This window comes from Notechis scutatus, chromosome 1 (assembly GCF_049901735.1).
Source record: "Notechis scutatus isolate UNSWTSFEM ecotype Mainland chromosome 1, rNotScu1.2, whole genome shotgun sequence".
NCBI lineage: Eukaryota > Metazoa > Chordata > Lepidosauria > Squamata > Elapidae > Notechis > Notechis scutatus.
Genome location: NC_142009.1, coordinates 95,126,585 through 95,149,867, shown reverse-complemented (window position 1 = coordinate 95,149,867; position 23,283 = coordinate 95,126,585). Strand labels below are relative to the sequence as shown.

Here is a 23,283-nt window from a genome sequence, read left to right as displayed (position 1 = left end):
TTCTGCTTATTATCTACCACCATTATTGCTGCTGTGATCAATATTAATATCTAACTTTATGACCTTGTTGCTTTGACTTTAGATAAAATTTTCCCCATTTTTGGAATTCAGTAATAATTGGTCTTCAAGCCAGATCCAAAACCCTAGCTATCTCTGGATATTTAAGATATTAAGACAATAGCTTAACTTTCCTTTCTTCCCTTTTTATGGGAAGGAAGAATGGAGGAAATGCACTACCTAAACATGGTTTATTTTCAGTGTATAGGTAGTTCTTAAGCCCCAAATTTTTGTTGCTAAACAAAACAGCTGTTAAGTGAGGTTTGCCCCACTTTGTGACCTTTCTTGCCACTGTTGTGAAGTGAACCATTACAGTTGTTAAGTTAGTAATGGTTGTTAAGTGAATCTGGCTTCCCCATTAACTTTGCTTGTCAAAAAGTTGCAAAAGATGATCACATGACTCTAGGACACAGCAACTGTCATAAATAATTGCCAATTGCCAATTGTAACCATGGGGATTCTGCAGCAGTCATAAGTGTGGAAAACAGTCATAAGTCTCTTTTTTCATTGTCATCATAACTTTGTCACTAAATGCATGGTTATAAGTTGAAGATTACGTCTACCACTTTGCTTCCTGAACCAACACAAGAAAAAAGAGGACTTGTTAATTGCTAGATACATGGTTTATTTTATTTTTATTTATTGACTTGATTTATATGACTTTTAACCGGATTAAAAGCAATATAAATATTTTTTTAAAAAACCCTGTATATTATAATTATATAAATGTTAACATAAAACTGGGAGAAATATTCAAAAGAATAAAGCAATTTCTTGCTAGAGAGGGATAATTACAGTAAACCAGCCTCGATGGCTTGATAGACAATCAAAATTTTCACTAATTTCCTGAAAACCATGAGGGAGTGGCTACTTTGGTGTTGGAGCTGATATTTATTGATGGGAAGAGGGCAACAACTGAGAAGTCATAATTTCATGGTCCCTGAAGATGGCAGTCTTTGATAGAGGAACACAATCTCCTACATCTTATCAGACAGACAGTTGATACTAGGAGAAGATGATTCTGCAGAAACCCAACCCTTGAATCATGTCAGATTTTTAAAGATGACAAGTAGCAACTGCAAGCTAACCAGTGTAGCTCCTTAAGTAAAGGTGTTATGTGCTTGCCATGAAATGCATGTATAATTACTTGACTTACTGTATTTTGGAACAATTGTAGCTTCTAAATGCTCTTCAAGGGCATGTAGAGTGTATTCCAATATTACAGTCCAATTAAGAAATCACTAACGCGTGATTTCTAATACTGATGAGTAATACTTCCCATTTCAGAAAAGGTTCTAGTTTGGGGCACAAGGTTAAACTGTGCCACGGTCCTCTTGGCCACAGTTACTACCTATTTTTTTAAGAGTCCAAGGGATCCTAAATAGTTAATCAACTCAATAATACAATTAGTTAATATTTTCTAGAATATCATCATTGGTTCCTTTCACGTGAAGTGCATAGAAAAGCAAGCCTCTTCTAATGAATCCTATCCTTGGCAGAGAACATTATGGTATAAATAATAGATATAAATTAAACTAAAAGTACCTTTTTCTGTTGTAGAAACTTTCTCATGGATTTCAGAAGAATATGAAACTTGAAGCTGTTGACAAGAGGAATCCTGCACTTATCAGAGTAGCTACTGTGGTTGAATCAGAAGATCACAGAATTAAAGTAATTTATATTCTTTTTAAACAGGAACATCTATTACCTGCTGAACAGTTATAAATGATAATACTATATTACATACAATACTCCTCTGGTCTCTCTATTCATTTCACTGAATAGGAGGAACATAGCTTCATCTTATTGAATTTGTCCCCTTTCAATTAAAGTCTATAACAATTTTCAGTTCCATGATTAGATATCAAAGTGGTATTTTTTATTTATGGTAGGTTGATCTCAGATATATTAGCCACCAGTTTTAACAAAAAATTTATCTGAAGCATAGTATGGTAGATGGATTCCCTAAAGAGTACCAACCTAAGATCTTGTTTCAGTTCTGTTTAATTTTAATGGGCTTTCAGTCAACATTGGTGTTTAATTGTATAGGTATCTGTACTATGGACAATCTTTTTGTAAGACAGAGTTGCATCATATAATAGTAAGCAGCATGTGAAATGATTACAAACTGTGATTAGACATGGTGCTCTCACACATTCACAAGGCACCCTATAAATTTGCACTATAAATCTCCAATAAACACATAATCAAGACAAAATCATTTTCTTTCTGTCTTCGTCAGTTTGAGTGGATTGTGAGGTTTGCATCCTGTGGAGATACCATATTACACTTCACTCCTAATTGAACTGTTAATTTGTGCTGTCAGTAGTTGAAGAAAGAATCAACTGTTTTCAGTGTTAATCCAAATGTGATTTTTACCAGCTGTTTCCACTGTTATACTAACATGAAGGAAGTGACACCTTAGTTTACTAATTTGGTAAATTAACTATGGTTTGTCATTTCAGACCTACGAAGTCAATCAACATCATCATGACTTTTATCTTTCTGATAACCGGAATTTAATCTCTTGAGTTGTATACTTAGCTCATAATTACTAAGTATTATGATTAGGATAAATCATAATGACAAATCACAGTGATTAGTTAGGATAAAGGGTTTTGATGCTTTGCTTTGGAATAGTTTGAGTACAATTTGGAACAACTTAAGAAAAAATTGCAAGTAGTCCTCAACTTGCCATTGGTCACTTAGTGACTGTTCAAAATTTGCAACTGACTACCCAAAAGGTACTTATGACCGGTTCTGAAGTCTGGGGTGGTGGGGTTTGGGTATCTATATTTGTAGCCATATGGCCATGGTTTACTATGTTTTTGCCAAAAATAGACATTTGCTTCTGGGTTTTGGCTAAAACACCCCATAGCGAACCTTACACCATTTCTGACATTTGGTATACCCTATTCCAATGCTGAGCATTTGGCAGGCTTCAGAAAAAAATGGGCTGAGCTGCATTTAGCATTGGGAACCAAACATCATGTGAAGATTGAATTTGGAAACGTTAAACTCATACGTTAAAAATTTTAAGGGTTTGTTAAAATATAACTGGAAATGTTATCTTGGCAAAGTAAATATAAAGCTACCATAATTAGTACAAACACGATATGCTTTTGTGTCATTTGTCACACTTCTTCATAAAGCTCTAATATAAAAAAAATAACTTACTAATTTTTATAAGAAAAGAAAGTAGCCCGAGACTACAAGGATTTCAACATTCTATATCTTTGTGTTTTAGATCCACTTTGATGGCTGGGATAGTATTTATGACTATTGGATTGATGCAGATAACCCGGACATACATCCTGCAGGCTGGTGTGGAAAAACTGGACATCCTCTTCAGCCCCCTCTTAGTAAGATAATAAAAATGCAAAAATACAATAAATATTTACTAGTCTATTTTCTTCTGCCTTGGCAAAATAATGTGCTGTAGCAGAGCCAAGCTGTGTAGTAAATCATTCCTAGAGTGAATGTTTATAAAATCTATAGAAATCAATGGATAGCTTGGGAAACACTGATAATTAAAACCTGTTATAATTGTGGGTATTCTGATTTTCAAGAAGAGAAAATGTATACATGTTTACTAATCCATGATAAGAATTCCAGGTGGATTTCTCAAAGGTCGGAGAAATCATTGTTTTATCTATAGTCATACAATTTGATTGAATAGGGAGACACGTAATGTAATTCAAATATTAACTTGGACTCTTATTTAGCATTTAAAAAGAGATCATGAGAGGGGGTATCATCATCTTTTAGTGTAGACTTGGGCATTTTATAGTTGACATCCAACCTTTCGTGTGTGTGTGTGTGTGTGTGTGTGTGTGTGTGTGTGTTTGGAATGGACAGGATGGCAGCGGCCCTCCACAACAGGCCATTTCTCCTGTGTCACCTTAGGAAAAATTAATTGGCCACCCTTGTGATTTGAGGAAATATGAAGCTAATGTTGAAGTTGATTTTTGTATTATTTGTCTAGGTCCACTGGAATTAGTAGAAGCTTTAGAACAAGGAGGGTGCCCTACAGCAGGCTGCAGGGGAGTTGGACACTTAAAAAGAGCCAGGCATATGGGCCATCACAGGTATGTGTTATGAAGAACTGGTGATTCAGTAGCTCAGCAAGAGGTGACCCATTAGAATAAGGCTGTGAATTTGATTTAATTGCTGTCCATGAGACAAGATGTTGCAAAGAAAAAGGACAGTCAAGTATCCATTTATTTAGATTGTTTTGGTGACCATCACTCAATTGCATGACTTCATTGTGACCAGAATATAACACCTGATTAAGAGAGTGCTTACCACTCTCAATACCAATAATGTTTTAACTAATATGATGCTCCCTAGTAAGCGATTTCTCCTTAGCATTCAGTTAGGTATATTTGCCTGTTGAATATGGCCCTTATTTTGTGTGGAGCTGTTAGTTTGATTCCTTAATGAAAATCTCAGCCTATATTGACATTAAAGCTTTAATCTTGTAGCCCCACAATATTGGTTTTTTTTTTCTTCATAATTTTGCTCTTAAGTTATAAACCAAATATTTGAAGTCTTATCGGTTATTATAAGTCAAAGTTCAACAACATGTTTCAGTTGATCAGTAAATATTATGTATTTGTCATTTGACTAAATCATATTTCAAGTATTTATCCAGTTTCAATATTTTACAATGAATATGAAAACTAATTGTCTTCTTTAGCCTTCAGTTTTTCAGGTCCTCTCATCTATATGGGATATTAGAAAGAATACTTTTTTTAAAAATTCTATCTACATTTGGTTTTCCTTCCCCTTGGATGGATCTTGACTAGAATGCAAAGTTTACCTTTTGCCTAAACACATATTTATTTGTATTTGAATTATGAATGCCCGTAGACCAATAACAAAGAAAAGTACATTCAATGACTAAGCATTGTATTGATTCTAACTAACTCACTTGGCTAAATTAATAGTTTTGAGGAATTAGGCTTACTGGGTTTCATTTTTGCTTAAATTCTTAATGAATTGTGGGCTTAAATATTTTCCTTAAGATGGAGTGGAAAATAGCATGTGTAGAGGGAGTCAATAAATACATACTACATTTATTGTTGTATTTTTTGATTATCAGTTCGGGGAAACGAGCAGAAAGGTGCTATTATCTTATGGGCTTCCTGTCAGCAGCTAGATGACTAAGAATGAGGAACTAAACTATTAAAAGCATGCTTTTATTTAGACCACCAAAATTGTCATAATAACTTGTATTTGCTGCTACTGTGGTTTGTAATTTAAAGTGGTTACAAATTTGGTATACAAAAAGCATTGAAGTATAAGAGTGTAAATAGCTCTCAGGGAACTAACATAATATTGATATCGCTCCCTGAGCAAATCCATATTGTCCCTGAACTCTCAAATCGAAATTCCATTTGAATTAATAGAGGTAGGATAAAATGGGTATAGTCGTTCACACCTGGCTTCAGTCCACTGGTTTTTTTTAAATCTCTGTTGAAACTTTACTTAAATATACTTTTGGAAATGTTCATGACAAGGTGCATTTATGTTGTCAAGTAAGTGTCTGAAAGCAAGGTTAATCAGTCATTTTCTGATAGCACAATGCTTAAGTTGGATGAAAATGTGCAGTGACAAAGTATGACAGGGCTAAAATGAATGTCTTTTTAAATGCAAATGTTAATAAGGACCTCAGAGTTCTATAGTAATAAAAAAGATTCAGGTTTGCATACAAATGAATTACTCAATATCTTGTGTTTCTTTATGAGAACTCCATATTATATGCTATAATGGAGTAGAGTAGGCTTACCAACTGTTTTGTAACTCAAGTTATTAAAGTTATTTAATACATTACTGTTAAATTATTATCCAAGTTATTAAACTACAAACACTCATGCTGATCCTCTAAACTATATGTAAGTGTAAATTGTCACAAAGACAAAACAACAAAAAGAAGAATATTTTCAACCGGCTGGGCCCACCAGTAGTTAACAATATCATATACAAGAGCCAACATGCAAGATGGAATATAGGCAATACTTGCATTGAGCTCAGAATTTTGGTCATAAGTCATTTGCATTGTAGGTCTACTCTCGTTGTGACGAGACTAGACTTTACAACCATTTTTACAATGGTTCTTAAACAGTCATGTGGTTGTAGCTCCAAATCCAACTCATCCGATGATTGTTTTTTGCCCAAAAAAAACCCCACGTAAAATCCCCCATAAAATGTTATTGCAGATGCTGCAATTGATTGTAAATGCAAGCCAATTGCTAAGTGCTTCAAATATAATCACGTGATCACAGGGTCATATAGCAATCAATAACTTTAAGTCTAGGTCAGAAGTAATTTTTTTCGAGTCTGTCATAACTTTGAACAGTTGTTAAGCAAATGGTTGTAAGTCAGTGATTACTTGTATGGTATTATTTAAAATATTTAGAAGAAAAAATAGGCCATATCATGGATACCAAGTTACCCTTTCTTGGAAGGACATTTCACATATAAAGCTTTATTAATAAACCTTTTAACTGCCATTTTCCTCACCTTATTTGATGGGGGCATGTGGGAAAAGGACATTCACTGAACATTGAGGCTTTAGCAAGACTAACAGTAGATAGGTCTTAATTATATAACTTGTCTTCTGAGTTTTCAGACTTGTATTGGAGCCCATCCTGAGGGAATTTCTCCCAATAGAGTGGGTGCTTTGGACTATTCTCTGTGTTGGGCTATTCTGTATTCTGTGGATATAAATAGCACACAGAGAATAGCCCAAAGCCCACACTCTACTAGAGAGAAATTCCCTGAGGATGGGCTCCAGTATGAGTTTGAAAGCTTGGAAGATTAAAGTTCTGGTCATGGTGACTGACCCATATTGGATCCTGCTATAATATTGATTTTTATTTTTCTCATTATCCTCTCCAATTTCTCATTTTGGTTCTATTCCTGTATTATGTTTTAAGGGAATCCCCCAACAGTAAACTAGCAGAGAGTGAGTAGCTATTGTGTTTCCCTAAAAATAAGACCTAACCAAAAAATAAGCTTCAATGTGTCTTTTGAAGCAAAAACCCCAGTCTTATTTTCAGAGAAACACAGTATAACAGGAGTTCATTTGATAGACTTCTAGACATTCTATTAATATGAGTAAATAAAAATCTATGCATCAAGTTGCAAGAATCTTTCAAAATGCAAATGTAACCTTTTAGAATAAAGCCATTCAACCCGAAGCAAACAGACAATGGACCATAATCAATATCTCTGAAATAGTAGTGGGTTGATTTCTTTTCCTTTTGTCCTCAATCCATCTGAGTGTAAACATTGGTGACCTCTTAACATAACCATTAGAAAATATATTTGAATAATTTCATGTAGATGTTGAAATTTCATTTTGTTTTGAGAAATTAAGTCTACATTTCAGTGAGGTTGGATGGGTCAGAAACAGGTATGGGAGAAAGGCTGGTCCACAAAATTCTAATACAATTGTAAGAGGCTTTTCCCTCACATTTGTTCCTATTGCTCTATTTTCATTTGGAAGGATTAATCCATTCATTCCGCATTTTTCTAGTGTTTCTTAGTTTTGCTTAGTGCTCTTAGAAATGTACAGTGCATCTATACTGCAATAAAGTTCTCAAAGAGTTAATATAGAAATACTCTGTTTCTTTTGCTTTGGATTGCATTGAAACTAGGAGATAACATTGAGAACTCTATTATTCTATTAAGCATGCTCACAATCTGTGTAGTACTTACTTAAATTTAAATCCTAAAACCCTGAAAAATCCCTTCCTTAGCAAAATTACTGTCAAGCAAATTATATAATTTCTTATTCTTCACAAACATCCAGTGTTCATGTTTTACTTGAAGGGGATATCCAATCCCTTTGTGTTCAAAGGCTCTACCTCAATTTATGGAGTAAATCAATTAACATTCACTCATTAATAAAAGGATTGTTATATAGAGGCTTGGAGCCTGTCTTTACTCATTGTTTTAAAAAAGCTGTGGGCTGCAAAGAATAGACAGAATGGAAAATAGTGGTTGATGGCTAATAGTCGATTGAGCTAATAGCCAGGGATTAAGATAAGCAAAGTCAGTAGTAAATGGTACTAATTAATTCTACTTTTCTTTCCATTCTGCATCATTGAAAATCATTAAAAACGCTCCTATGTATATGCAGTCAAAACTGAAGGTCTTTATTTCAAATGTTGCTTTTATCCTACAGGGCTGCAAATTTATATATAATAATCTGAACATAATTCTCTTGTTCACAATGAGGCTTTTATCTTAATACAATAGAAACAGTGGTGGGATTCAATTTTTTTTTACTACTGGTTTTGTGAGCGTGGCTTAGTGGGCATGGCAGGGGAAGGATACTGTAAAACGGGTCTTCAAGGGTTTTCAAACTTGACAGTCATGTTAGCTCAGGAATTCTGGGAGTTGAAGTCCACAAGTCTTAAACTTGCCAAGTTTGAAAACCCTTGCTGTAAAATCTCCAGTCAGAGGTGATATTTGCCAGTTCTCTGAACTACTCAAAATTTCCGCTACCCGTTCTCCAGAACTGATCAGAACCTGCTGAATACTACCTCTGAATAGAAAGGATTGAAAAAAAGTATATTGTGTGAAGAAAATCCAAGGCTAAGTATTATAGTGGAGGTAGTAAACATACTGCATGGATCAGCAGGGAACTATGGAAGAAAGAAATAATAGAATTAATGATATTGGGAACTTTTATACTGGTTGGCTAATTGAAGCCCACCACATAATCCATATTATAGCAGGTTCTATAATACTCTCGTCTCAGGGTATGTATATTCAAGACTGCACACATGTTTGTACATATAGATATGTGAACCCCATGTAACTCATACAAACATTGGGCTGAGTTGCTGTATTCATGTTTATCATGTTGATTTTACATCTCATGAAGAAAGTTAGCTTAGCAGAACAAAGGCAGTTGCCAAAGTCCTAAGTCTAGTCTTTATCCCTTCCAGACTTGTGATACAATACTGACTTTCCTTCCTTTCTCCCTCCCCTCCCTCCCTCCCTTCCTGAAATTTATATGGCTACCTACTCACTAACTATGACTCTGGGTGGCCTACAAGCAGAAAAACACAGGATAATATATATCTATATCTATTCTCTCTCTCTCTCTCTCTCTCTCTCTCTCTCTCTCTCTCTCTCTCTCTCTCTCCCTCCCTCCCTCCCTCCCTCCCTCCCTCCATTCGGGTATTTTCCCAGGTCATAGTAGTTGTGCTTTTAAAGTTGTAGCAACGTTTCAGCAGAATCTCATCTGCCATCATCAGGCTTTTGTATTGTGTCCGTCTGTGAGTTAGACTTTTACAGTGGTTTCAGATTTAAATTTGGGGCAGCCTATTGCTGTGCCAGAATGGTTTTTTCTTCATCCTGATTGGTTGAGAGTCTTGGTCTGTGTTTATTGGTCTTGGAGTTTGCTGTGTTCTGCTTCTAATATCTTCTGTCTGTTTTTTTGGCTCTTTTTGTATCTTGATTGGCTGGCAACATTGTGTTACTTTAATTGGAGGCCTTTAGTGCAGCTTGGCTTCGGGTAAATGGACGGCTATCATTAGTTAGGAAGCTGGGTTTCATCTGGGTGCCTGGTTGGGGTGTGTTTGAGCTGGAGGTATCAGGGGGGATCTGTTTGTGCCCAGGTGTTTGCCTGGCTTGTGGTGTGGAGATTTTTTTGTTTGTGAGTGCAGGCTTCCAAATGATTGACAGCCTGGTGGAATCATCTCTTCTGTTCATGCTTTCTGGTCTTTTTTTCAATCTCTATGGCTTCTCTGATGATTCTGTGGCTGGGATTTTCTATAGTGGCTAGGGTTTTGGTGCCATTGAAGTTGATTCTATGACCTGTGGCTTCCATGTGTTGGACTAGTGAGGAAGTGTGTTCCAGCTTTTTGACTGCATTTTTGTGTTCATCCAGGCGGGTGCTTATTCTTCTATTGGTCTGTCCAATGTATGTGGCCGGGCATGATGCACAGGGGACTTCGTATATGCCTTGGTTTTCCAGGTCAATTTTGTCTTTGGGGTTTCTGAGGATGGCTGCTATTTTTCTGTCTGTTTTGAAGGCAGTCTTGATGTGGTGTCTGTATAGTATCTTACTAATTTTGTCTGTAGTGCCTCTTATGTAGGGCAGGACAGCTGTTCCATGGGTCTGTTCATCTTCTGGGTCTCTATTATGTCTCAGTGTGTTTTTGTGGATCAAGTTGGTGATTTTGCTTTTGTGGAAGCCCTTGGCTGTCAATATTTTAGTCAGGGTGCATAGTTCAGTCTTAATGTGTGTCTTGTCTGCCAGGCGTTTGGTTCTAGTAATTAGTGTTTTAGCCACGGAGTTTATCTGTGCTGGGTGGTGGTGGGATTGGGCGTTGAGGTAGCGGTTGGTGTGGGTTTTCTTCTGGTATATGGTGTGTCCTAGTGTGCCATCTGTTTTTTTGTAGATTAGTACATCTAGGAATGGTAGTTGTTTGTTTGTTTCTGTTTCCATGGTGAAAGAAAAAACCATTCTGGCACAGCAATAGGCTGCCCCAAATTTAAATCTGAAACCACTGTAAAAGTCTAACTCACAGACGAACACTATACAAAAGCCTGATGATGGCAGATGAGATTCTGCTGAAACGTTGCTACAACTTTAAAAGCACAACTACTATGACGTGGGAAAATACCCGAACAAATACACAATACACAGTCAAATAAACCACTTGATGGGCTCCACCCCACTTTGGGTTCCCAAGTCTTCAAGGCCTTTTGAAAGAGTGTCAGTAGGAGCTAGTCTAATTTCTGAAGGATGATGTGCCAAAGGGAGGGAGCAACCACTTTCTGAGTCTTTAGCATCACAGGCCTGCTTGACTTAGGAGTCTAACAATTTAACATCTGAATTTCTGCATGCAACTATTTATCAACCAGTGATTTCCATGCCCTCATTCATATTATTGAACTTAAATTAATAGGCACATCTGTTTTGAGCATAGGATGAAAAGGATCCACTGACTTGTAAGAAAGTGACAAAATAACCCTAGCTGATGAAAGTCAGTGAATTGATAAATGTGTCTTATTTGAAAAGAAAACATAATGCTTAAATCTTCAAAGGGTATGAACAAAAATAGATTTAATATGAGAATGAGGGTTGTTTTTTAATTCACAGCTTTAATTTAAACCTCAAAAAGCTTAGTGTTATGGACTATTAAAAATGAGCTAAACAATACACAAACTAGACTGTTTTTATGGGTAACATTTCATAATGAATAGACATTTGATTAGGACTCTCAAGAGGTTTGTGATAATTTTGCTACAATGAGTGAAATGTGAGACAGTATGTGGAAAAATGGCAATGGCTTTGGAGAAAAAGAAACAGCAGATAAAATATTAGGAGGGTTTTTAAAAACTTATATGAAGAAGCCTTGGGCGGAAAAGAATTAACATATTTCATGAAGTCAGATGCTTCAGTTTATTGATAAGAAAAACTGAAATTTTTAATAAACCCAGTGAAAACTAATGCAAACTCAACTGGGAAAAGGTCCAGAAAAAAGAAAAGGAAAAGGAAAAAGGAGAAAAGGAAAAAACAACAACAAAGACAGTAATAAAGAATTGGCTTCCAAACTTTATGACATTAAGCATAAACTAATTTGTGCTCATTTTTATAATTTCCTGACTTCAGAAAAGAATATTGAAGGAAGGCAAGTAGGCAACAGTAAAATCTTTGGATTCAGTAATATTATGATATCTTTGCTGATTTCATAAACAGGGTTATCTTTTCAAAAGTTCGGAGAAAATAAAGCTGGCTGCTTTTATCTGAAGAAGCTAAATTGAGGAATAGAGATACTGAAGATTAGTATCTCATGGAACAATAAGATGGAGTTGGGATTTTTAAACTGTCTTTTGGGGCACCTTCAGATTCCTCGAGCAGTTGATGAGGTTCCATGAAAGACTAAAAAATGTATTCACTTGAACATTGCCAGTTTTCTATTAAGAGTTTTGCCTCTTGATCAGATTAAAGTGTTTTTTTTAAATGAACAGCTCCACAACCTGAAAGTTTGAAAAACCTGAGATAGACTGTGATCCTCACACTGATATTTGTAATTACTTTTCTTTCCTCTTATGAGAACTTATAAAATGCAAGGGTTCTGTTTCATATATTTTTCTTGACAAATAGTACAACAGGGCAATAATATTTAGCTAAAATAACAAGCTACTATATATACTGTATATTGTCTCAATAGTATTAATACTCCAATAAAAAAGAAAGGAAAAGTGGAAAAGGAGAAAAAACTCATTTTTATTCATAATTCTTGCTATCCTGTCAGAGTACTACATTACTTTGCTCATTCCCTTAACCTATTGATCCTTGAGAATATGGCTTTCTTATTTCTAATAGTAAACAAAATATTTGTCTTTAAATTATAAATATACATCACAAATTAATATGCTTCATAACAAGCTTCCCTGAAAATAAACATTGTGTGCTTCAACATACTTGGCAGAAAGTGATTATTAGGAATTGCTATTAGGAACACAAGACATTTATACTTCGTCTGTTAATGAATTCCAAGTAATTGCAGAGAAATTGTAACCAATATGATGTTTGTTTCAGCTAGGAACTGCTTTAACATCTAATCTGTTTTTTCTTCTCTGTCTCTAATTTTCAGTGTGGTCAACTGCCCATATTCTGAAATAAACCTAAACAAAGAGCATACTCTTTCGGACCGTTTAAGTGGGGAGACCTCTCTAAATAATCCACCTATGCATTGGAATCGAAAATCAGAAATAAATGAAAGATCAGCCTCTCCTATAATCAAGTAATTATGTCAATGAAATTATGCTCAAACTTTATTCTACTATGTGTTTTATTCTGGCTGAACCTGAAGCACATACCGTATTTGCCGGCGTATAAGACGACTTTTTGCCCTGAAAAACATGCCTCCAAGTGGGGGTCGTCTTATACGCCGGGAGGACTCGACTCCCACTTCGAGCTTGAGTTGCAGCCGGGAGGAGGCTGGGGGGTGTGTGTGTGTGTGTGTGTGTGTGTGTGTGTGTGTGTGTGTGTGGCGGGTGTCACTCGCCACGCGCGCTGCGCAACCTTTCCCCCTCTTCCTTCCTTAGCGGTGTGGGGAGGAGAGGATTCAAGATCCTCACGTGCGGCGTACTTTTCTTTTTCTTTTTTTCTTTTTACGCAGGTTTTGCATGCGGCGGCTGTAGGTTAAGGATGGGGAGCCCCGGGTGGGTTATCAGGTTTTACGGTGCTTCCAACATGTGCGAACGGTGGGAGAGCGGAGAAGAGAAGCGAGCGAGCGCCCGCTGTGTGAAATCCTGCCGTCAAAGCAACACTGGGGAGGCAGGGTATAAATTTACCAGGTTAATGTAGCAATGGTGATTAATGCCCAGAACATTGTTTGCGGGTATTGGGGTGTGTGTGTGTGTGTGTGGTGGTGGTGAGGAGAGGTTGTCCTTTGAATGCGGAAAAAGTAGGTGTGACCTTGTGTAGGAAAATAAAGAGATCCTTTTAGCGTGTTTGGCTTCTTTGCCTCCCCTCGTTCGTTTTGATGTGGAGATAATGGCCTTGAGGCGGGAGGGGAAGAAAACTGTAGCTGGATCATTTCAAATTTCACTTACTCTCCTGCCTCACTTCAATATGTCTGAGCGACTCCAGATACTGGAAGACTTTTTGAATGAAAGTGTTACCTCCATATATTTTTTTAAAGAGGGCCACTTGGGGAAAAAAAAAGATTCTAAGGAATTCCTTGTTTCTTGATTAAAGAGAAGGCATTGAATATACTGTTCCTTGGCAGCCTTTTCAGTGTCCGGGTTTTTGGTGTGTGTGTGTGTGTGTGTGTGTGTGTGTGTGAGAGAGAGAGAGAGAGAGAGAGAGAGAGAGAGATCAGCTGTATTGAGAAGAGAACGTTTCCTGTGTTCTCATTTTATTTACAACATATTTTACGCTTAATGGTAAGCAATGAAAAATATTTTTAAAACTCATTTCTAAACTCCATAGCTATTGGCATATTCTTGGTTCAAAATTGGATTAGCTCATTTCAAAAATTGTCCAAAGCAGAAAAGTGCGTCAAAAAAAAAAAAAGTGCAAAAGTGGAAGGTGTGTGGAAGAGGGGTAGTCTTATACGGCGAGTATATAACAAACTCTATATTTTGAGTGGAAATGTTGGGGGTCGTCTTATACGCCCAGTCGTCTTATACGCCGGCAAATACGGTATGTTATCTGTGTGGTATTTGTTTCAGGATACACTCAAAAGTCTGTGACTGATATTTTAAAAAAATGTGAATTTTTTAAGTAAGTTCATTTTGTACTTGTGAAAAGAACTTGGAAGTTCTTTTGACTCATCAGTATGTATTTCTTAAGACTGAAATTTAGAGAAATGCTTTAGGTCTCCATTGTAAGGCTCTAGTTATTCCCAGGGGATTTTGGCTTTTTTCTTCCTCTCGAGCAGCTTAATCCCATATGTCATGAGAACATGTGTTTGAATCTTTCTACAATTCGGAAAAAAACCCATGGGGAATTGTTCTTCAAGAAATAACAACCCCAAATTCAATTGGGCATTGGAAACAAATTGCAGTGATTTCAATTCTGATAAGTATAAATGTCTTTTGTTGATGGCATATATCGATTATACGCATTCTTGTATTTATAATGCTTGGTTTTATTGAAGATAAATCCTTCAACCAGAGGCACACAAAGCTGGGGTATTAGGTTACAGATTTTCTCTCTTTTTGTGAGAGTAAATGTATAAGTTAAGGCATTGGTTCTTCACCACAGACCCTCCTTAAATACCTTTGTGACCATGGACCGTGGCCACGGACCACCAAGACTTAACTCAAGGTCTAAATCATAAAAAAATTTCAAGTCTTCGTGAACTGCCTATGATGACTTTGCAGACCCTCAGGAATCTGCAGGTGACAAATTGAGAACCACTGTGTTAAAATAGAGAATCAATAGAGCAGAGCTGCCGAGGCATAGTGGTTAGAATGCAGAACTGCAGGCTGCCTTTGCTGCTTGCTGCCTGCCCGCAGTTCGATTCTCACTGGCTCAAGGTTGACTCAGCCTTCCACCCTTCTGAGGTGGGTAAAATGAGAACCCATATTGTTGGGGGTAATATGCTGACTCTGTAAATTACTTAGGGAGGGCTGTAAAGCACTGTGAAATGGTATATTAGCCTATCAAACACCTGAAAATGAGGTTTGCATGCATTATTAATATATATATTATTAACGTCTTCAGTAAGCAGTAGAGAAAACAGACACTTTTGTATAGAGGAGGGCTTTTTAAACTAAACTTTCCGAAACAACTGTAAAATTCAACATTTTATCAATTTTTAATAATTTGGTTTTGAATAGAATTAAATAATAATCTAATCCATTTCAGAAACAAAAGGGGTGGAGTTTATATTTCATTGGAGCAGTACTTTTACTATCTGCTCCTCCTTTCAACCTCCCATGGATGCTCTCCTTAGGGAAACAGGGACAGCCTAGATACTGTTGTTTACCCAACCTAGAAAGATACCTTGAGATTACTGTAATGCTGCTTTTTATGAGACCAACTTTGCCATTGATCTAAAAGCGGCAGCGGATAACGGTTATGGATGCCACGTCACTGAGTGGGATATCTGACAAACAACATTAAACCCTTGTTGAAGTAATTGCACTAGTTGTTAGATATCACATCAGGTACAACATTTTACTTATGATTTAAGCGCTTTCAGTTGAAGAGAGTACCTGATGTATTTCCTTTGCTATTAAGCAGAAGGGGTCTTACTGCATATTCCAAGATTCTCAGTGGGCCATTGTGCTTCCTGGTGGGTAGATCTTCTCAGTGGTGGCTCCTGTTTTCTAAAATAGTCTCCATCTTTCTCTTTATGAATATTGGACAAATGGTTTTATTTTGCTTTGTTCTCTTTTATCCTTTTTCACTGAATTTGTTTTTGTTATCTATATTTCAGTTTGCATTTATTATTTGCTTTAACATTTAGTTGACAGTCATTTCTTAACTATGATTGAATTTTCTTTTATTACTTGCATTTGTTTTTAAATAAAATAAGATGCAAATGAAAACACGGAAAATGATACATCAGGCCTTGAAAAATCTGACAAGGTGGCTGGGCCTGGAGCCCCAAGTGTGTAAAGGACCCAATTTTCTATTTAAATTGCCATGAATGGATTGCAATATCTCCTGGATGCTATATGTATTTAATTTCTGGTTTTGTATTGTGTTTTTAACCTTTTTATTGTTTATATGATTCTTTGCCACCCAGAGTCATTGGTTTGATATGGGTAGCTATACAAACTGAATGAATGAATGAATGAATATGTTGAAGTTGCTCTTACTGAAAAAAATAGCTGTAGATCAGTTTCTGAGATCTTAGATTTATAAATGCTTTAAATAAATAGCTAATTAATAAAAAGAGATACTCGGTAATATTCAGTTTTATTTTCCAGTTTAAGTTTTGCATCAATACAGGATTTTAAATAATTGTTCTTTTTTTAATATATAACAGTAGCAGAAAATGTCCCAGTCCCAGTCATATTGGAGTAAAGCCTGCACCTCATTTACAGCCTTCAAAGGAGGAAGATACAGATTTGAAACTTCTTTGCAAAAAGCCTTTAATGTGTGATGTCAAAGAAGAAAACTACAGGTATCTATCTGGGTTTTTAAAAAAATACTATATACTTTGGCTCTGATCTATATAAGCTGAATACCATTATTTGCTGCTTCCCAGAACAAAATATTTTACTCAGACCCTTAATTGTATCATATAAATGATGCAGCCTACAATCCATTTGCTAAACTCTTGAAAGTCGTTCCTAACATTTTTCTGTATGCTTATAAATGAGATTGGTATCATTCACTACTAGATATTGTAGTTTTTCTAGTTCGTAAAAAGGTTAAAGGATTTTGACTGGAAGAATCCCAGAAGAGAGCCTTCTCTGCCATTGCCTTTTTCCCCCAGGAGTGAGAGGGGTCCCCACTCTCTAGGCCTTCAGAAAGCGTGTTAAGACCTGGCTCTGCCAATTGATATGGGAGTCAAACAATGATTTGCAACCTTGGGGATGTTGGTATCATGAGGATGTTCTCTCTGCCTTTTTAATTGTAACTTTTTAATATTTTCACCCTAACCTTTTTAATTCTGTTTTTAACTTTATTCTTACTTATGCTTTTATAGCATCATAGCTTTTTTATTGTAAACTGTTCAGGGTCACTTAGATGAGTTGGGTGGTCTAGAAATGTGATGGATGGATAGGTAGGTTAGTGGGTGGGTGGGTGGATGGATAGATGAATCAGTGAATATAAGGATAACTATCAAGTGCTTATCAAGTACTTAGGAAGCAAGGGCTTGGCAGCACAAGAAAACAACAGCTAATTACTTAATAGCCAGCCATCAACACCCCAGTCAAATTCTAAAGACCCACAGGCACCATATAAATACCACACACAGAATAGCCTAAAGCACACACTCTGCTAGAGAGAAGTTCCCTAAAGATGGCCTCCGAAAACCTAACCTCTGGTCTCGATGACCAACCCAGATTGGATCGTGAAATAGAAACCTTGAAGATTGAGAATACTTACATTTGCCATTTAGAATTATAAATTATAACTAGTAACAACTTCAATTGTGTGCTTGTAGAAAGTCAGCACCACAAATGACCTAATCCCTTAATCATTATAAAGAGTGCCAGATGTAGTCAGACATTTAGCATATTGGGGGGGTGGGGACCTCTTTCCTAATATTAACCATTATGTAATGATAGAGTGCAGTGCAGTGCATTGAAGTGATACAGGAAACCCTATAAAGACATTAGCAAGTTTTGCGAATAAATATTTGTTAAAAATAGGTAAAATTAGGCTCCTAATAATGTCCTTAACATCAGTCTAGATAGCAGGAGCAATCAGAGAGAGGATCATAAAAACCAAGGGTCAATCGTATTGGCAAAAAGTCAATTTGGTGTTTGTGACCTTATAATTTAAGCCTCATTCTATTTTATGTTTATGCAACATCAAAAAAAAAAAAAAAAAGAGTGGGGCTTTACTTTCCAGATTGTGAGTGTCACTTTGACATAGTTGACCTGAGTTTGAGCAATATTATCATGTATAAAATAAACAGAGGCATAGAATAAAGAGACTAAACCATACAAAGAACGGCTGCAGGTTTGGGTCTGGCTAGTCTAAAGAAAAGAAGAATTGGGGGCGACTTAATAGCAGTATTCCAGTATTTGAGGGGCTGCCACAAAGAAGAGGGGATCTAATTATTCTACAAAGCACCAGAGGGCAGGACAAGAAATGATGGTTGGAAATTAATCAAGGAGAGAAGCAACTTGGAATTAAGGAGACATTTCCTAACAATTAACCAGTGGAACAGTTTGCCTTCAGAAAACCTCACTGCAGGTTTTTAAGAAGAGATTAGAGAGTCACTTGTCTGAGATGGGTATCGATTCTCTTGCTTGAGCAAGGGGCTGGTCCAAAGAAACGTATGGTAGTCCTTCATTTGCCTATAGAAATTCTTCTGCCTTTTTTTCTGCAGATATAACGGTTTATTGCTTTAATTAAAAATACTACTACTACTTGTTTATGAAAGAAAAAAGAAAATAGTATCAGAGAACTAATAGCAATAAAGACAGAGTAAAATCACTGTTTGAGAATTTGATGTGGGGATTATGCTACAGATAGTATAATGAAATATCCCAGAGTTAATATTAAAATGTACTATATTCATAGCATCCATAGTATTAACTAGTTATAACAACCTATGACTAGGGAGAAAGCATCAGGTTGGGAAAGTTAATTGCATGTAGTTCATATTTCATAGCACTGTCTGGATTACTGCAGCATCCTACTTAATTAAAAAGCAGTTCAATCCCTTGAAACCTGGATCAAATTATTTTCAGTAATTATAATGTCTAGAAGCTTATTTTTCAATATTAGCATCCTCCTAGAAAGGAGAACAGAAGAACCAAAAATGAATATTCAGTCTTTTCCTAATTATTAGGAAATTCTGTAGACCAATGGCAAGTATTGTCACAGAAATTCTATATCAATTTTAAAACTTCAATAAAAAGTGTCTTTACCATTTTAATGTTAATATTCTATTTATATCTTTTGTTTATTTTTGCATTTTCTGCATTCAGAATGTACAATATCTCACTCTTCCTGTCACATTTATTTCTTGAGTCCAGACTTTTTTTAAATGAGCATCAAATATTTTTGAAAGTTGTAACATAGCTAGAAATAAGAAAAATATTAGAGATTAATTAGTACCTAAAGTAGTAGCGCTTTTTAAATTAATAGAATCTTGGTTAACCCAATGGCTTAATAATGACTACATTTTCCTGGAATATGTGTCTTAGTCTCCAGAAGTCAGACATTTCACAAATGTGAAGAAGTATGTAGAAAGTTAGCACCCACCCTTCTCCTAGAAAAACAAAATATTCTAGGAAATGTTTAAAAAAGACAGAATATTATATTTTTCCTAAAGGAGAAACATGTTTCTAAGGACATAAACTCAGAGCCTCAGCTCCCTGCCCGCCCCCAGCAGATTATTTGGTGTCAACCTATCTACAAGAGAAAAGGCTAGGCCAGCTCATCTACAAAACAAAAGACCTTCACCCTCGGGACATAATAGGATTAGCCCTCTACCCATCTCACCACATGGTACCTGGGAATATTGTATCACCCAACAAGATTCAACCAAGCCTGGGACTCAAGACAGTCTACAAAGTTACCCCTGCATGGCTCCATGAGAGTTTCACAACCAATCAGAATAAATACCCTGCCCACAGGAACAGGAAGCAAATTCAAAGCCCAAGAGAAGGTATAAATTTCTCTCTCTCTCTCACCCATGTGCTCAGTTGCCCAGGACGTCAAACCATGTGGTCCTGTCCACCATTAAATCATCTTTCCAAAGAGCCTTATGTTTCCAATGTCTTTCTTCCCACTTGGGACTGAACCCAGATGGACATTTCTTCCAACAAGTGCAACCTAAATACTTCTTTATTAGTTGAACCAGCCAAAACTTTTGACAGGTTCATGTGCTGCTTCGAAAGTGACGCGTCAGAAACTGAAGCAGACACATGAGTCTTAAACCAGTGTTGGCTATTTTGAAGGGATGAAGAGGGATACTTTATTTGCAGTCTGTCCTGCAAAGTCCAGAGAGCTGCAAATAAAGCAACTGCCCAGTCCTATTTCATGGCTGAGTAATACCATTTTTTCAGGTGATTCCAAATTGTCTTGCCCTTCCCAAGACACAAGGGAATGCACCAGGGATGGGCTTCAAAAATTTCAGCAACTGGTTCTCTGCCCGGTTGGGTGAGTGTGGCCTAGTCTGCCTCCTGTACTATGGTGGGGGAGGCTTCGCCCTCCCCGGGCTCTGGAGGCTTTCCTCGAGCCTCGGGGGGGGGGGGAATGGCCTCCCAGGGCTCCGGAGGCCCTCAGAAGTCCGGAAATGGGCCCGTTTCCAGAACTCCCAGGAGGCCCGTTTTTCTCCCTCCCCAAGCTCTGGAGGCTTTCCTCAAGCCTCCGAGGGGGGGAAATGGCCTCCCTGGGCTCAGGAGGCTTCCAGAGCCTCTGGGAGGCCCAGTTTTTGCCCTCCCCAAGCCTCCACGCAGGCCCTGGCATTCAAAACAGGCCGCATGGGGACTCCTCGGAGGGATGGGGTAATTAAAATGATAAAATTACTTACCGGTTCGCCAAACTGGGGTGAACTGGTAGCAGCCCACCCATGGAATGTGCTTAATCCTCTTCATATATGCATAACCAGAAACTGCTTCCCTGAAACTGGAACATGTAAATGTTGAGTGGCTGTTCATCTGTGATACCATTCATTCATAGATCACATTAAATCATATTAGGTCATATTAAACCATGCTTAATAATTAGGTAGCTTCACAACACATTAAGCCACGATGATTTATAGTTCACGGTAGCCAACTTCACGCCACATTCTAAGCAAAACATCGAAGTCAGTGAAATGATACTGAAATTTCCTTCACTGTATTCTGAACGTTATTGAATTAACTATTAAAAATAAATTTGCTCTTATATTGCCACAAATGATAGGGGGCATCATACGTAACTGTCTAGGTACAGTAGGTGAATCTGCATTTTGTTTTGACCAGTTTCTCTTAAATGTTTTCATTGCTCCAGAATATAGATACTGCTCAACATAAGAAAATTCAGTCACAACTCCTTGTGGTCATAAATTAAGGCATCAACCAGTCCAGATCAATTTTTCTGACACTTTTCACAGTGATTAAAAAAAGTTCAGCAAACCCATTTTTTTGAATGGGCAGGGGATTTTTTTGCTAGAAACTGGCAAAAATGCTGGAAACCAACAAAAACATCACAAATTAGTCACATGACCTTGGGATATTGCAACTTGTAAAGTGCAGTCACGTGTCCACTGGGAGGTGCGCGTGACGTATTTCAGTGGCCAGAAGTGCATAGAGCACCCATCCTGAGGTCTTCGTAACTGCAAACCCATAAAATGACTAGCCGTTCGTTTAGGACTACCTGCTTCATATTTTTTAAATGTTGCGCATTTCAATATTGCAACATACTTATGATTCTAAATTTAAATAATGGATTTACACTGACTAGTTTCTATTGCAGTTATTTCTTTAAAACTGAACCCAATTCTTTGTGTTATTACTGACATTAGATAACTGTTAATTATCGTCTATATTTCAACATGGAGCATCTAATAATTAAAATTTAAGTGCATTTTTATTTGTTAAATTATAGAATTGTTGGTCAATCTGCCCTTTAATTGTGCTTTTTGGGTTTTTTCACATAATTGCAGTTGCAAAGGGAGATATAGCCAACCAGTTTTATTTTTACTTAAAAACACAGGAAAATAACGTAAATGAATCTGAGGAGCAACATTTTTTTATATGAGGAGTTCATGTCCTAATGCATTTTATACTCCTTACTTGCTTTTATCACAATTAACATTTAAAAATCAAAGGCATTTCTGTTTTAGCATATATGCCAAAAGTGAGTTGGTAAAGAGTCCTGCTGTTGTACAGCTGGATAGCCTGCTATTGAGATTTTTAAAAATGTCTTCTTTTTCAGCACATTAATCCATTTCTGCATTAAATGAAGGACACAGAACCCTTAGGGCACTCTCTTTTCAGGTTGAGCAGCAAATGGTTTCTTCATCTAGTGACACCTTGCTATAGGCTCATTTGTGGAACTTGCAAATAAAATGCGCTGCATACACAGCAGTGCTAAGCCAAATTTGTTAAAGAAAAAATAGGGTCTCATTCCGATGTAACGTAATTCCCTAAGGCTAGGCTAATCTATAACAGTAAAAATTGCTTTATGACTCAGTCTTATGTGTCCACCAGATCTACTGATAACAAACACAGAATTCCAATATAACTTGCCTTTTTGCTTGATATGTTTGAAGATAATTTTTTTTCTCTCCAGATAAACATAAATGTACCACCTGCCAGCAAATCCTGGCAAGAAACTGCCTTTTGCCCACATTCCTACTTCATCTGCGTGGCTAATTAAAAAGGAATGACACTTCAGTATGCAACAGCTTTTATGGCTTAGCATAATTTCCTAGCCCTGAAAATAGTTCAGTCATTTTTCTGGAGTATAATGGAATACTGTAAATTTAACTGGAGGATCTGAAATGTCTTACATTTGACAGCTGTGTATAGAATATATTGTGTAAAAGTGGCAGGAAAATTATTATGTACAAATTATCCTGAAAAATGCTAGTTTTTCCTTGCTTGTTTTCAAAGTTGTCAACTCTGCATCTTTAGTAGTCAGACACCAATGTTTTATGTTTGACATTCGTTATGAAATTACTTATTCAGAGAATGATAATGACTTTCCACTAAGTCACTGGTCTTCAGTAGTTCCTCCTTCTGAAACCAATTCCAGTTAGTAGTGATAGGATGGAGAGACATCCAGCCCTAACTTTCTCCTTTGTAGGGTGCCACAGGACTTGATTCTCCCCGTTCCTCTTTTAACATGTACATGAAACTCATCCATCCAGATCATCCCTCAACATTGGGATAAATGTCATCAGTGCAATCATCATCTCCTTTTAATGACCCCATAATCCCTTTTGGGATGGAGTCTGTGCAACTGAATGGAGCTGTGTATTTACTGGCCAGACCCCCTTCCTGTCACCAGTGCAGAGTTTTGTTCAGCAGATATATTCTCATTGTGCTCACAGAGAGAAATATCTGCCTCTACCTAGGATCGAACTCACAGCCTCCTGATTGTGAGGC

General features: G+C 36.8%; 1 protein-coding gene across 6 annotated transcripts in view; it reads left to right on the top strand.

Moving 5' to 3' along the window:
* Window positions 1-23,283, top strand: part of L3MBTL3 (L3MBTL histone methyl-lysine binding protein 3) — an 83,910-nt gene that overhangs the window by 49,712 nt on the left and 10,915 nt on the right. For all 6 annotated transcript variants that reach the window (XM_087971977.1, XM_087971968.1, XM_087971947.1 and 3 more), the window contains 5 exons: window positions 1,618-1,728; window positions 3,305-3,419; window positions 4,043-4,145; window positions 12,687-12,836; window positions 16,542-16,679. In XM_087971977.1, the coding sequence (XP_087828103.1) occupies window positions 1,618-1,728; window positions 3,305-3,419; window positions 4,043-4,145; window positions 12,687-12,836; window positions 16,542-16,679 (617 nt within the window). The remainder of the gene's footprint in view (window positions 1-1,617; window positions 1,729-3,304; window positions 3,420-4,042; window positions 4,146-12,686; window positions 12,837-16,541; window positions 16,680-23,283) is intronic.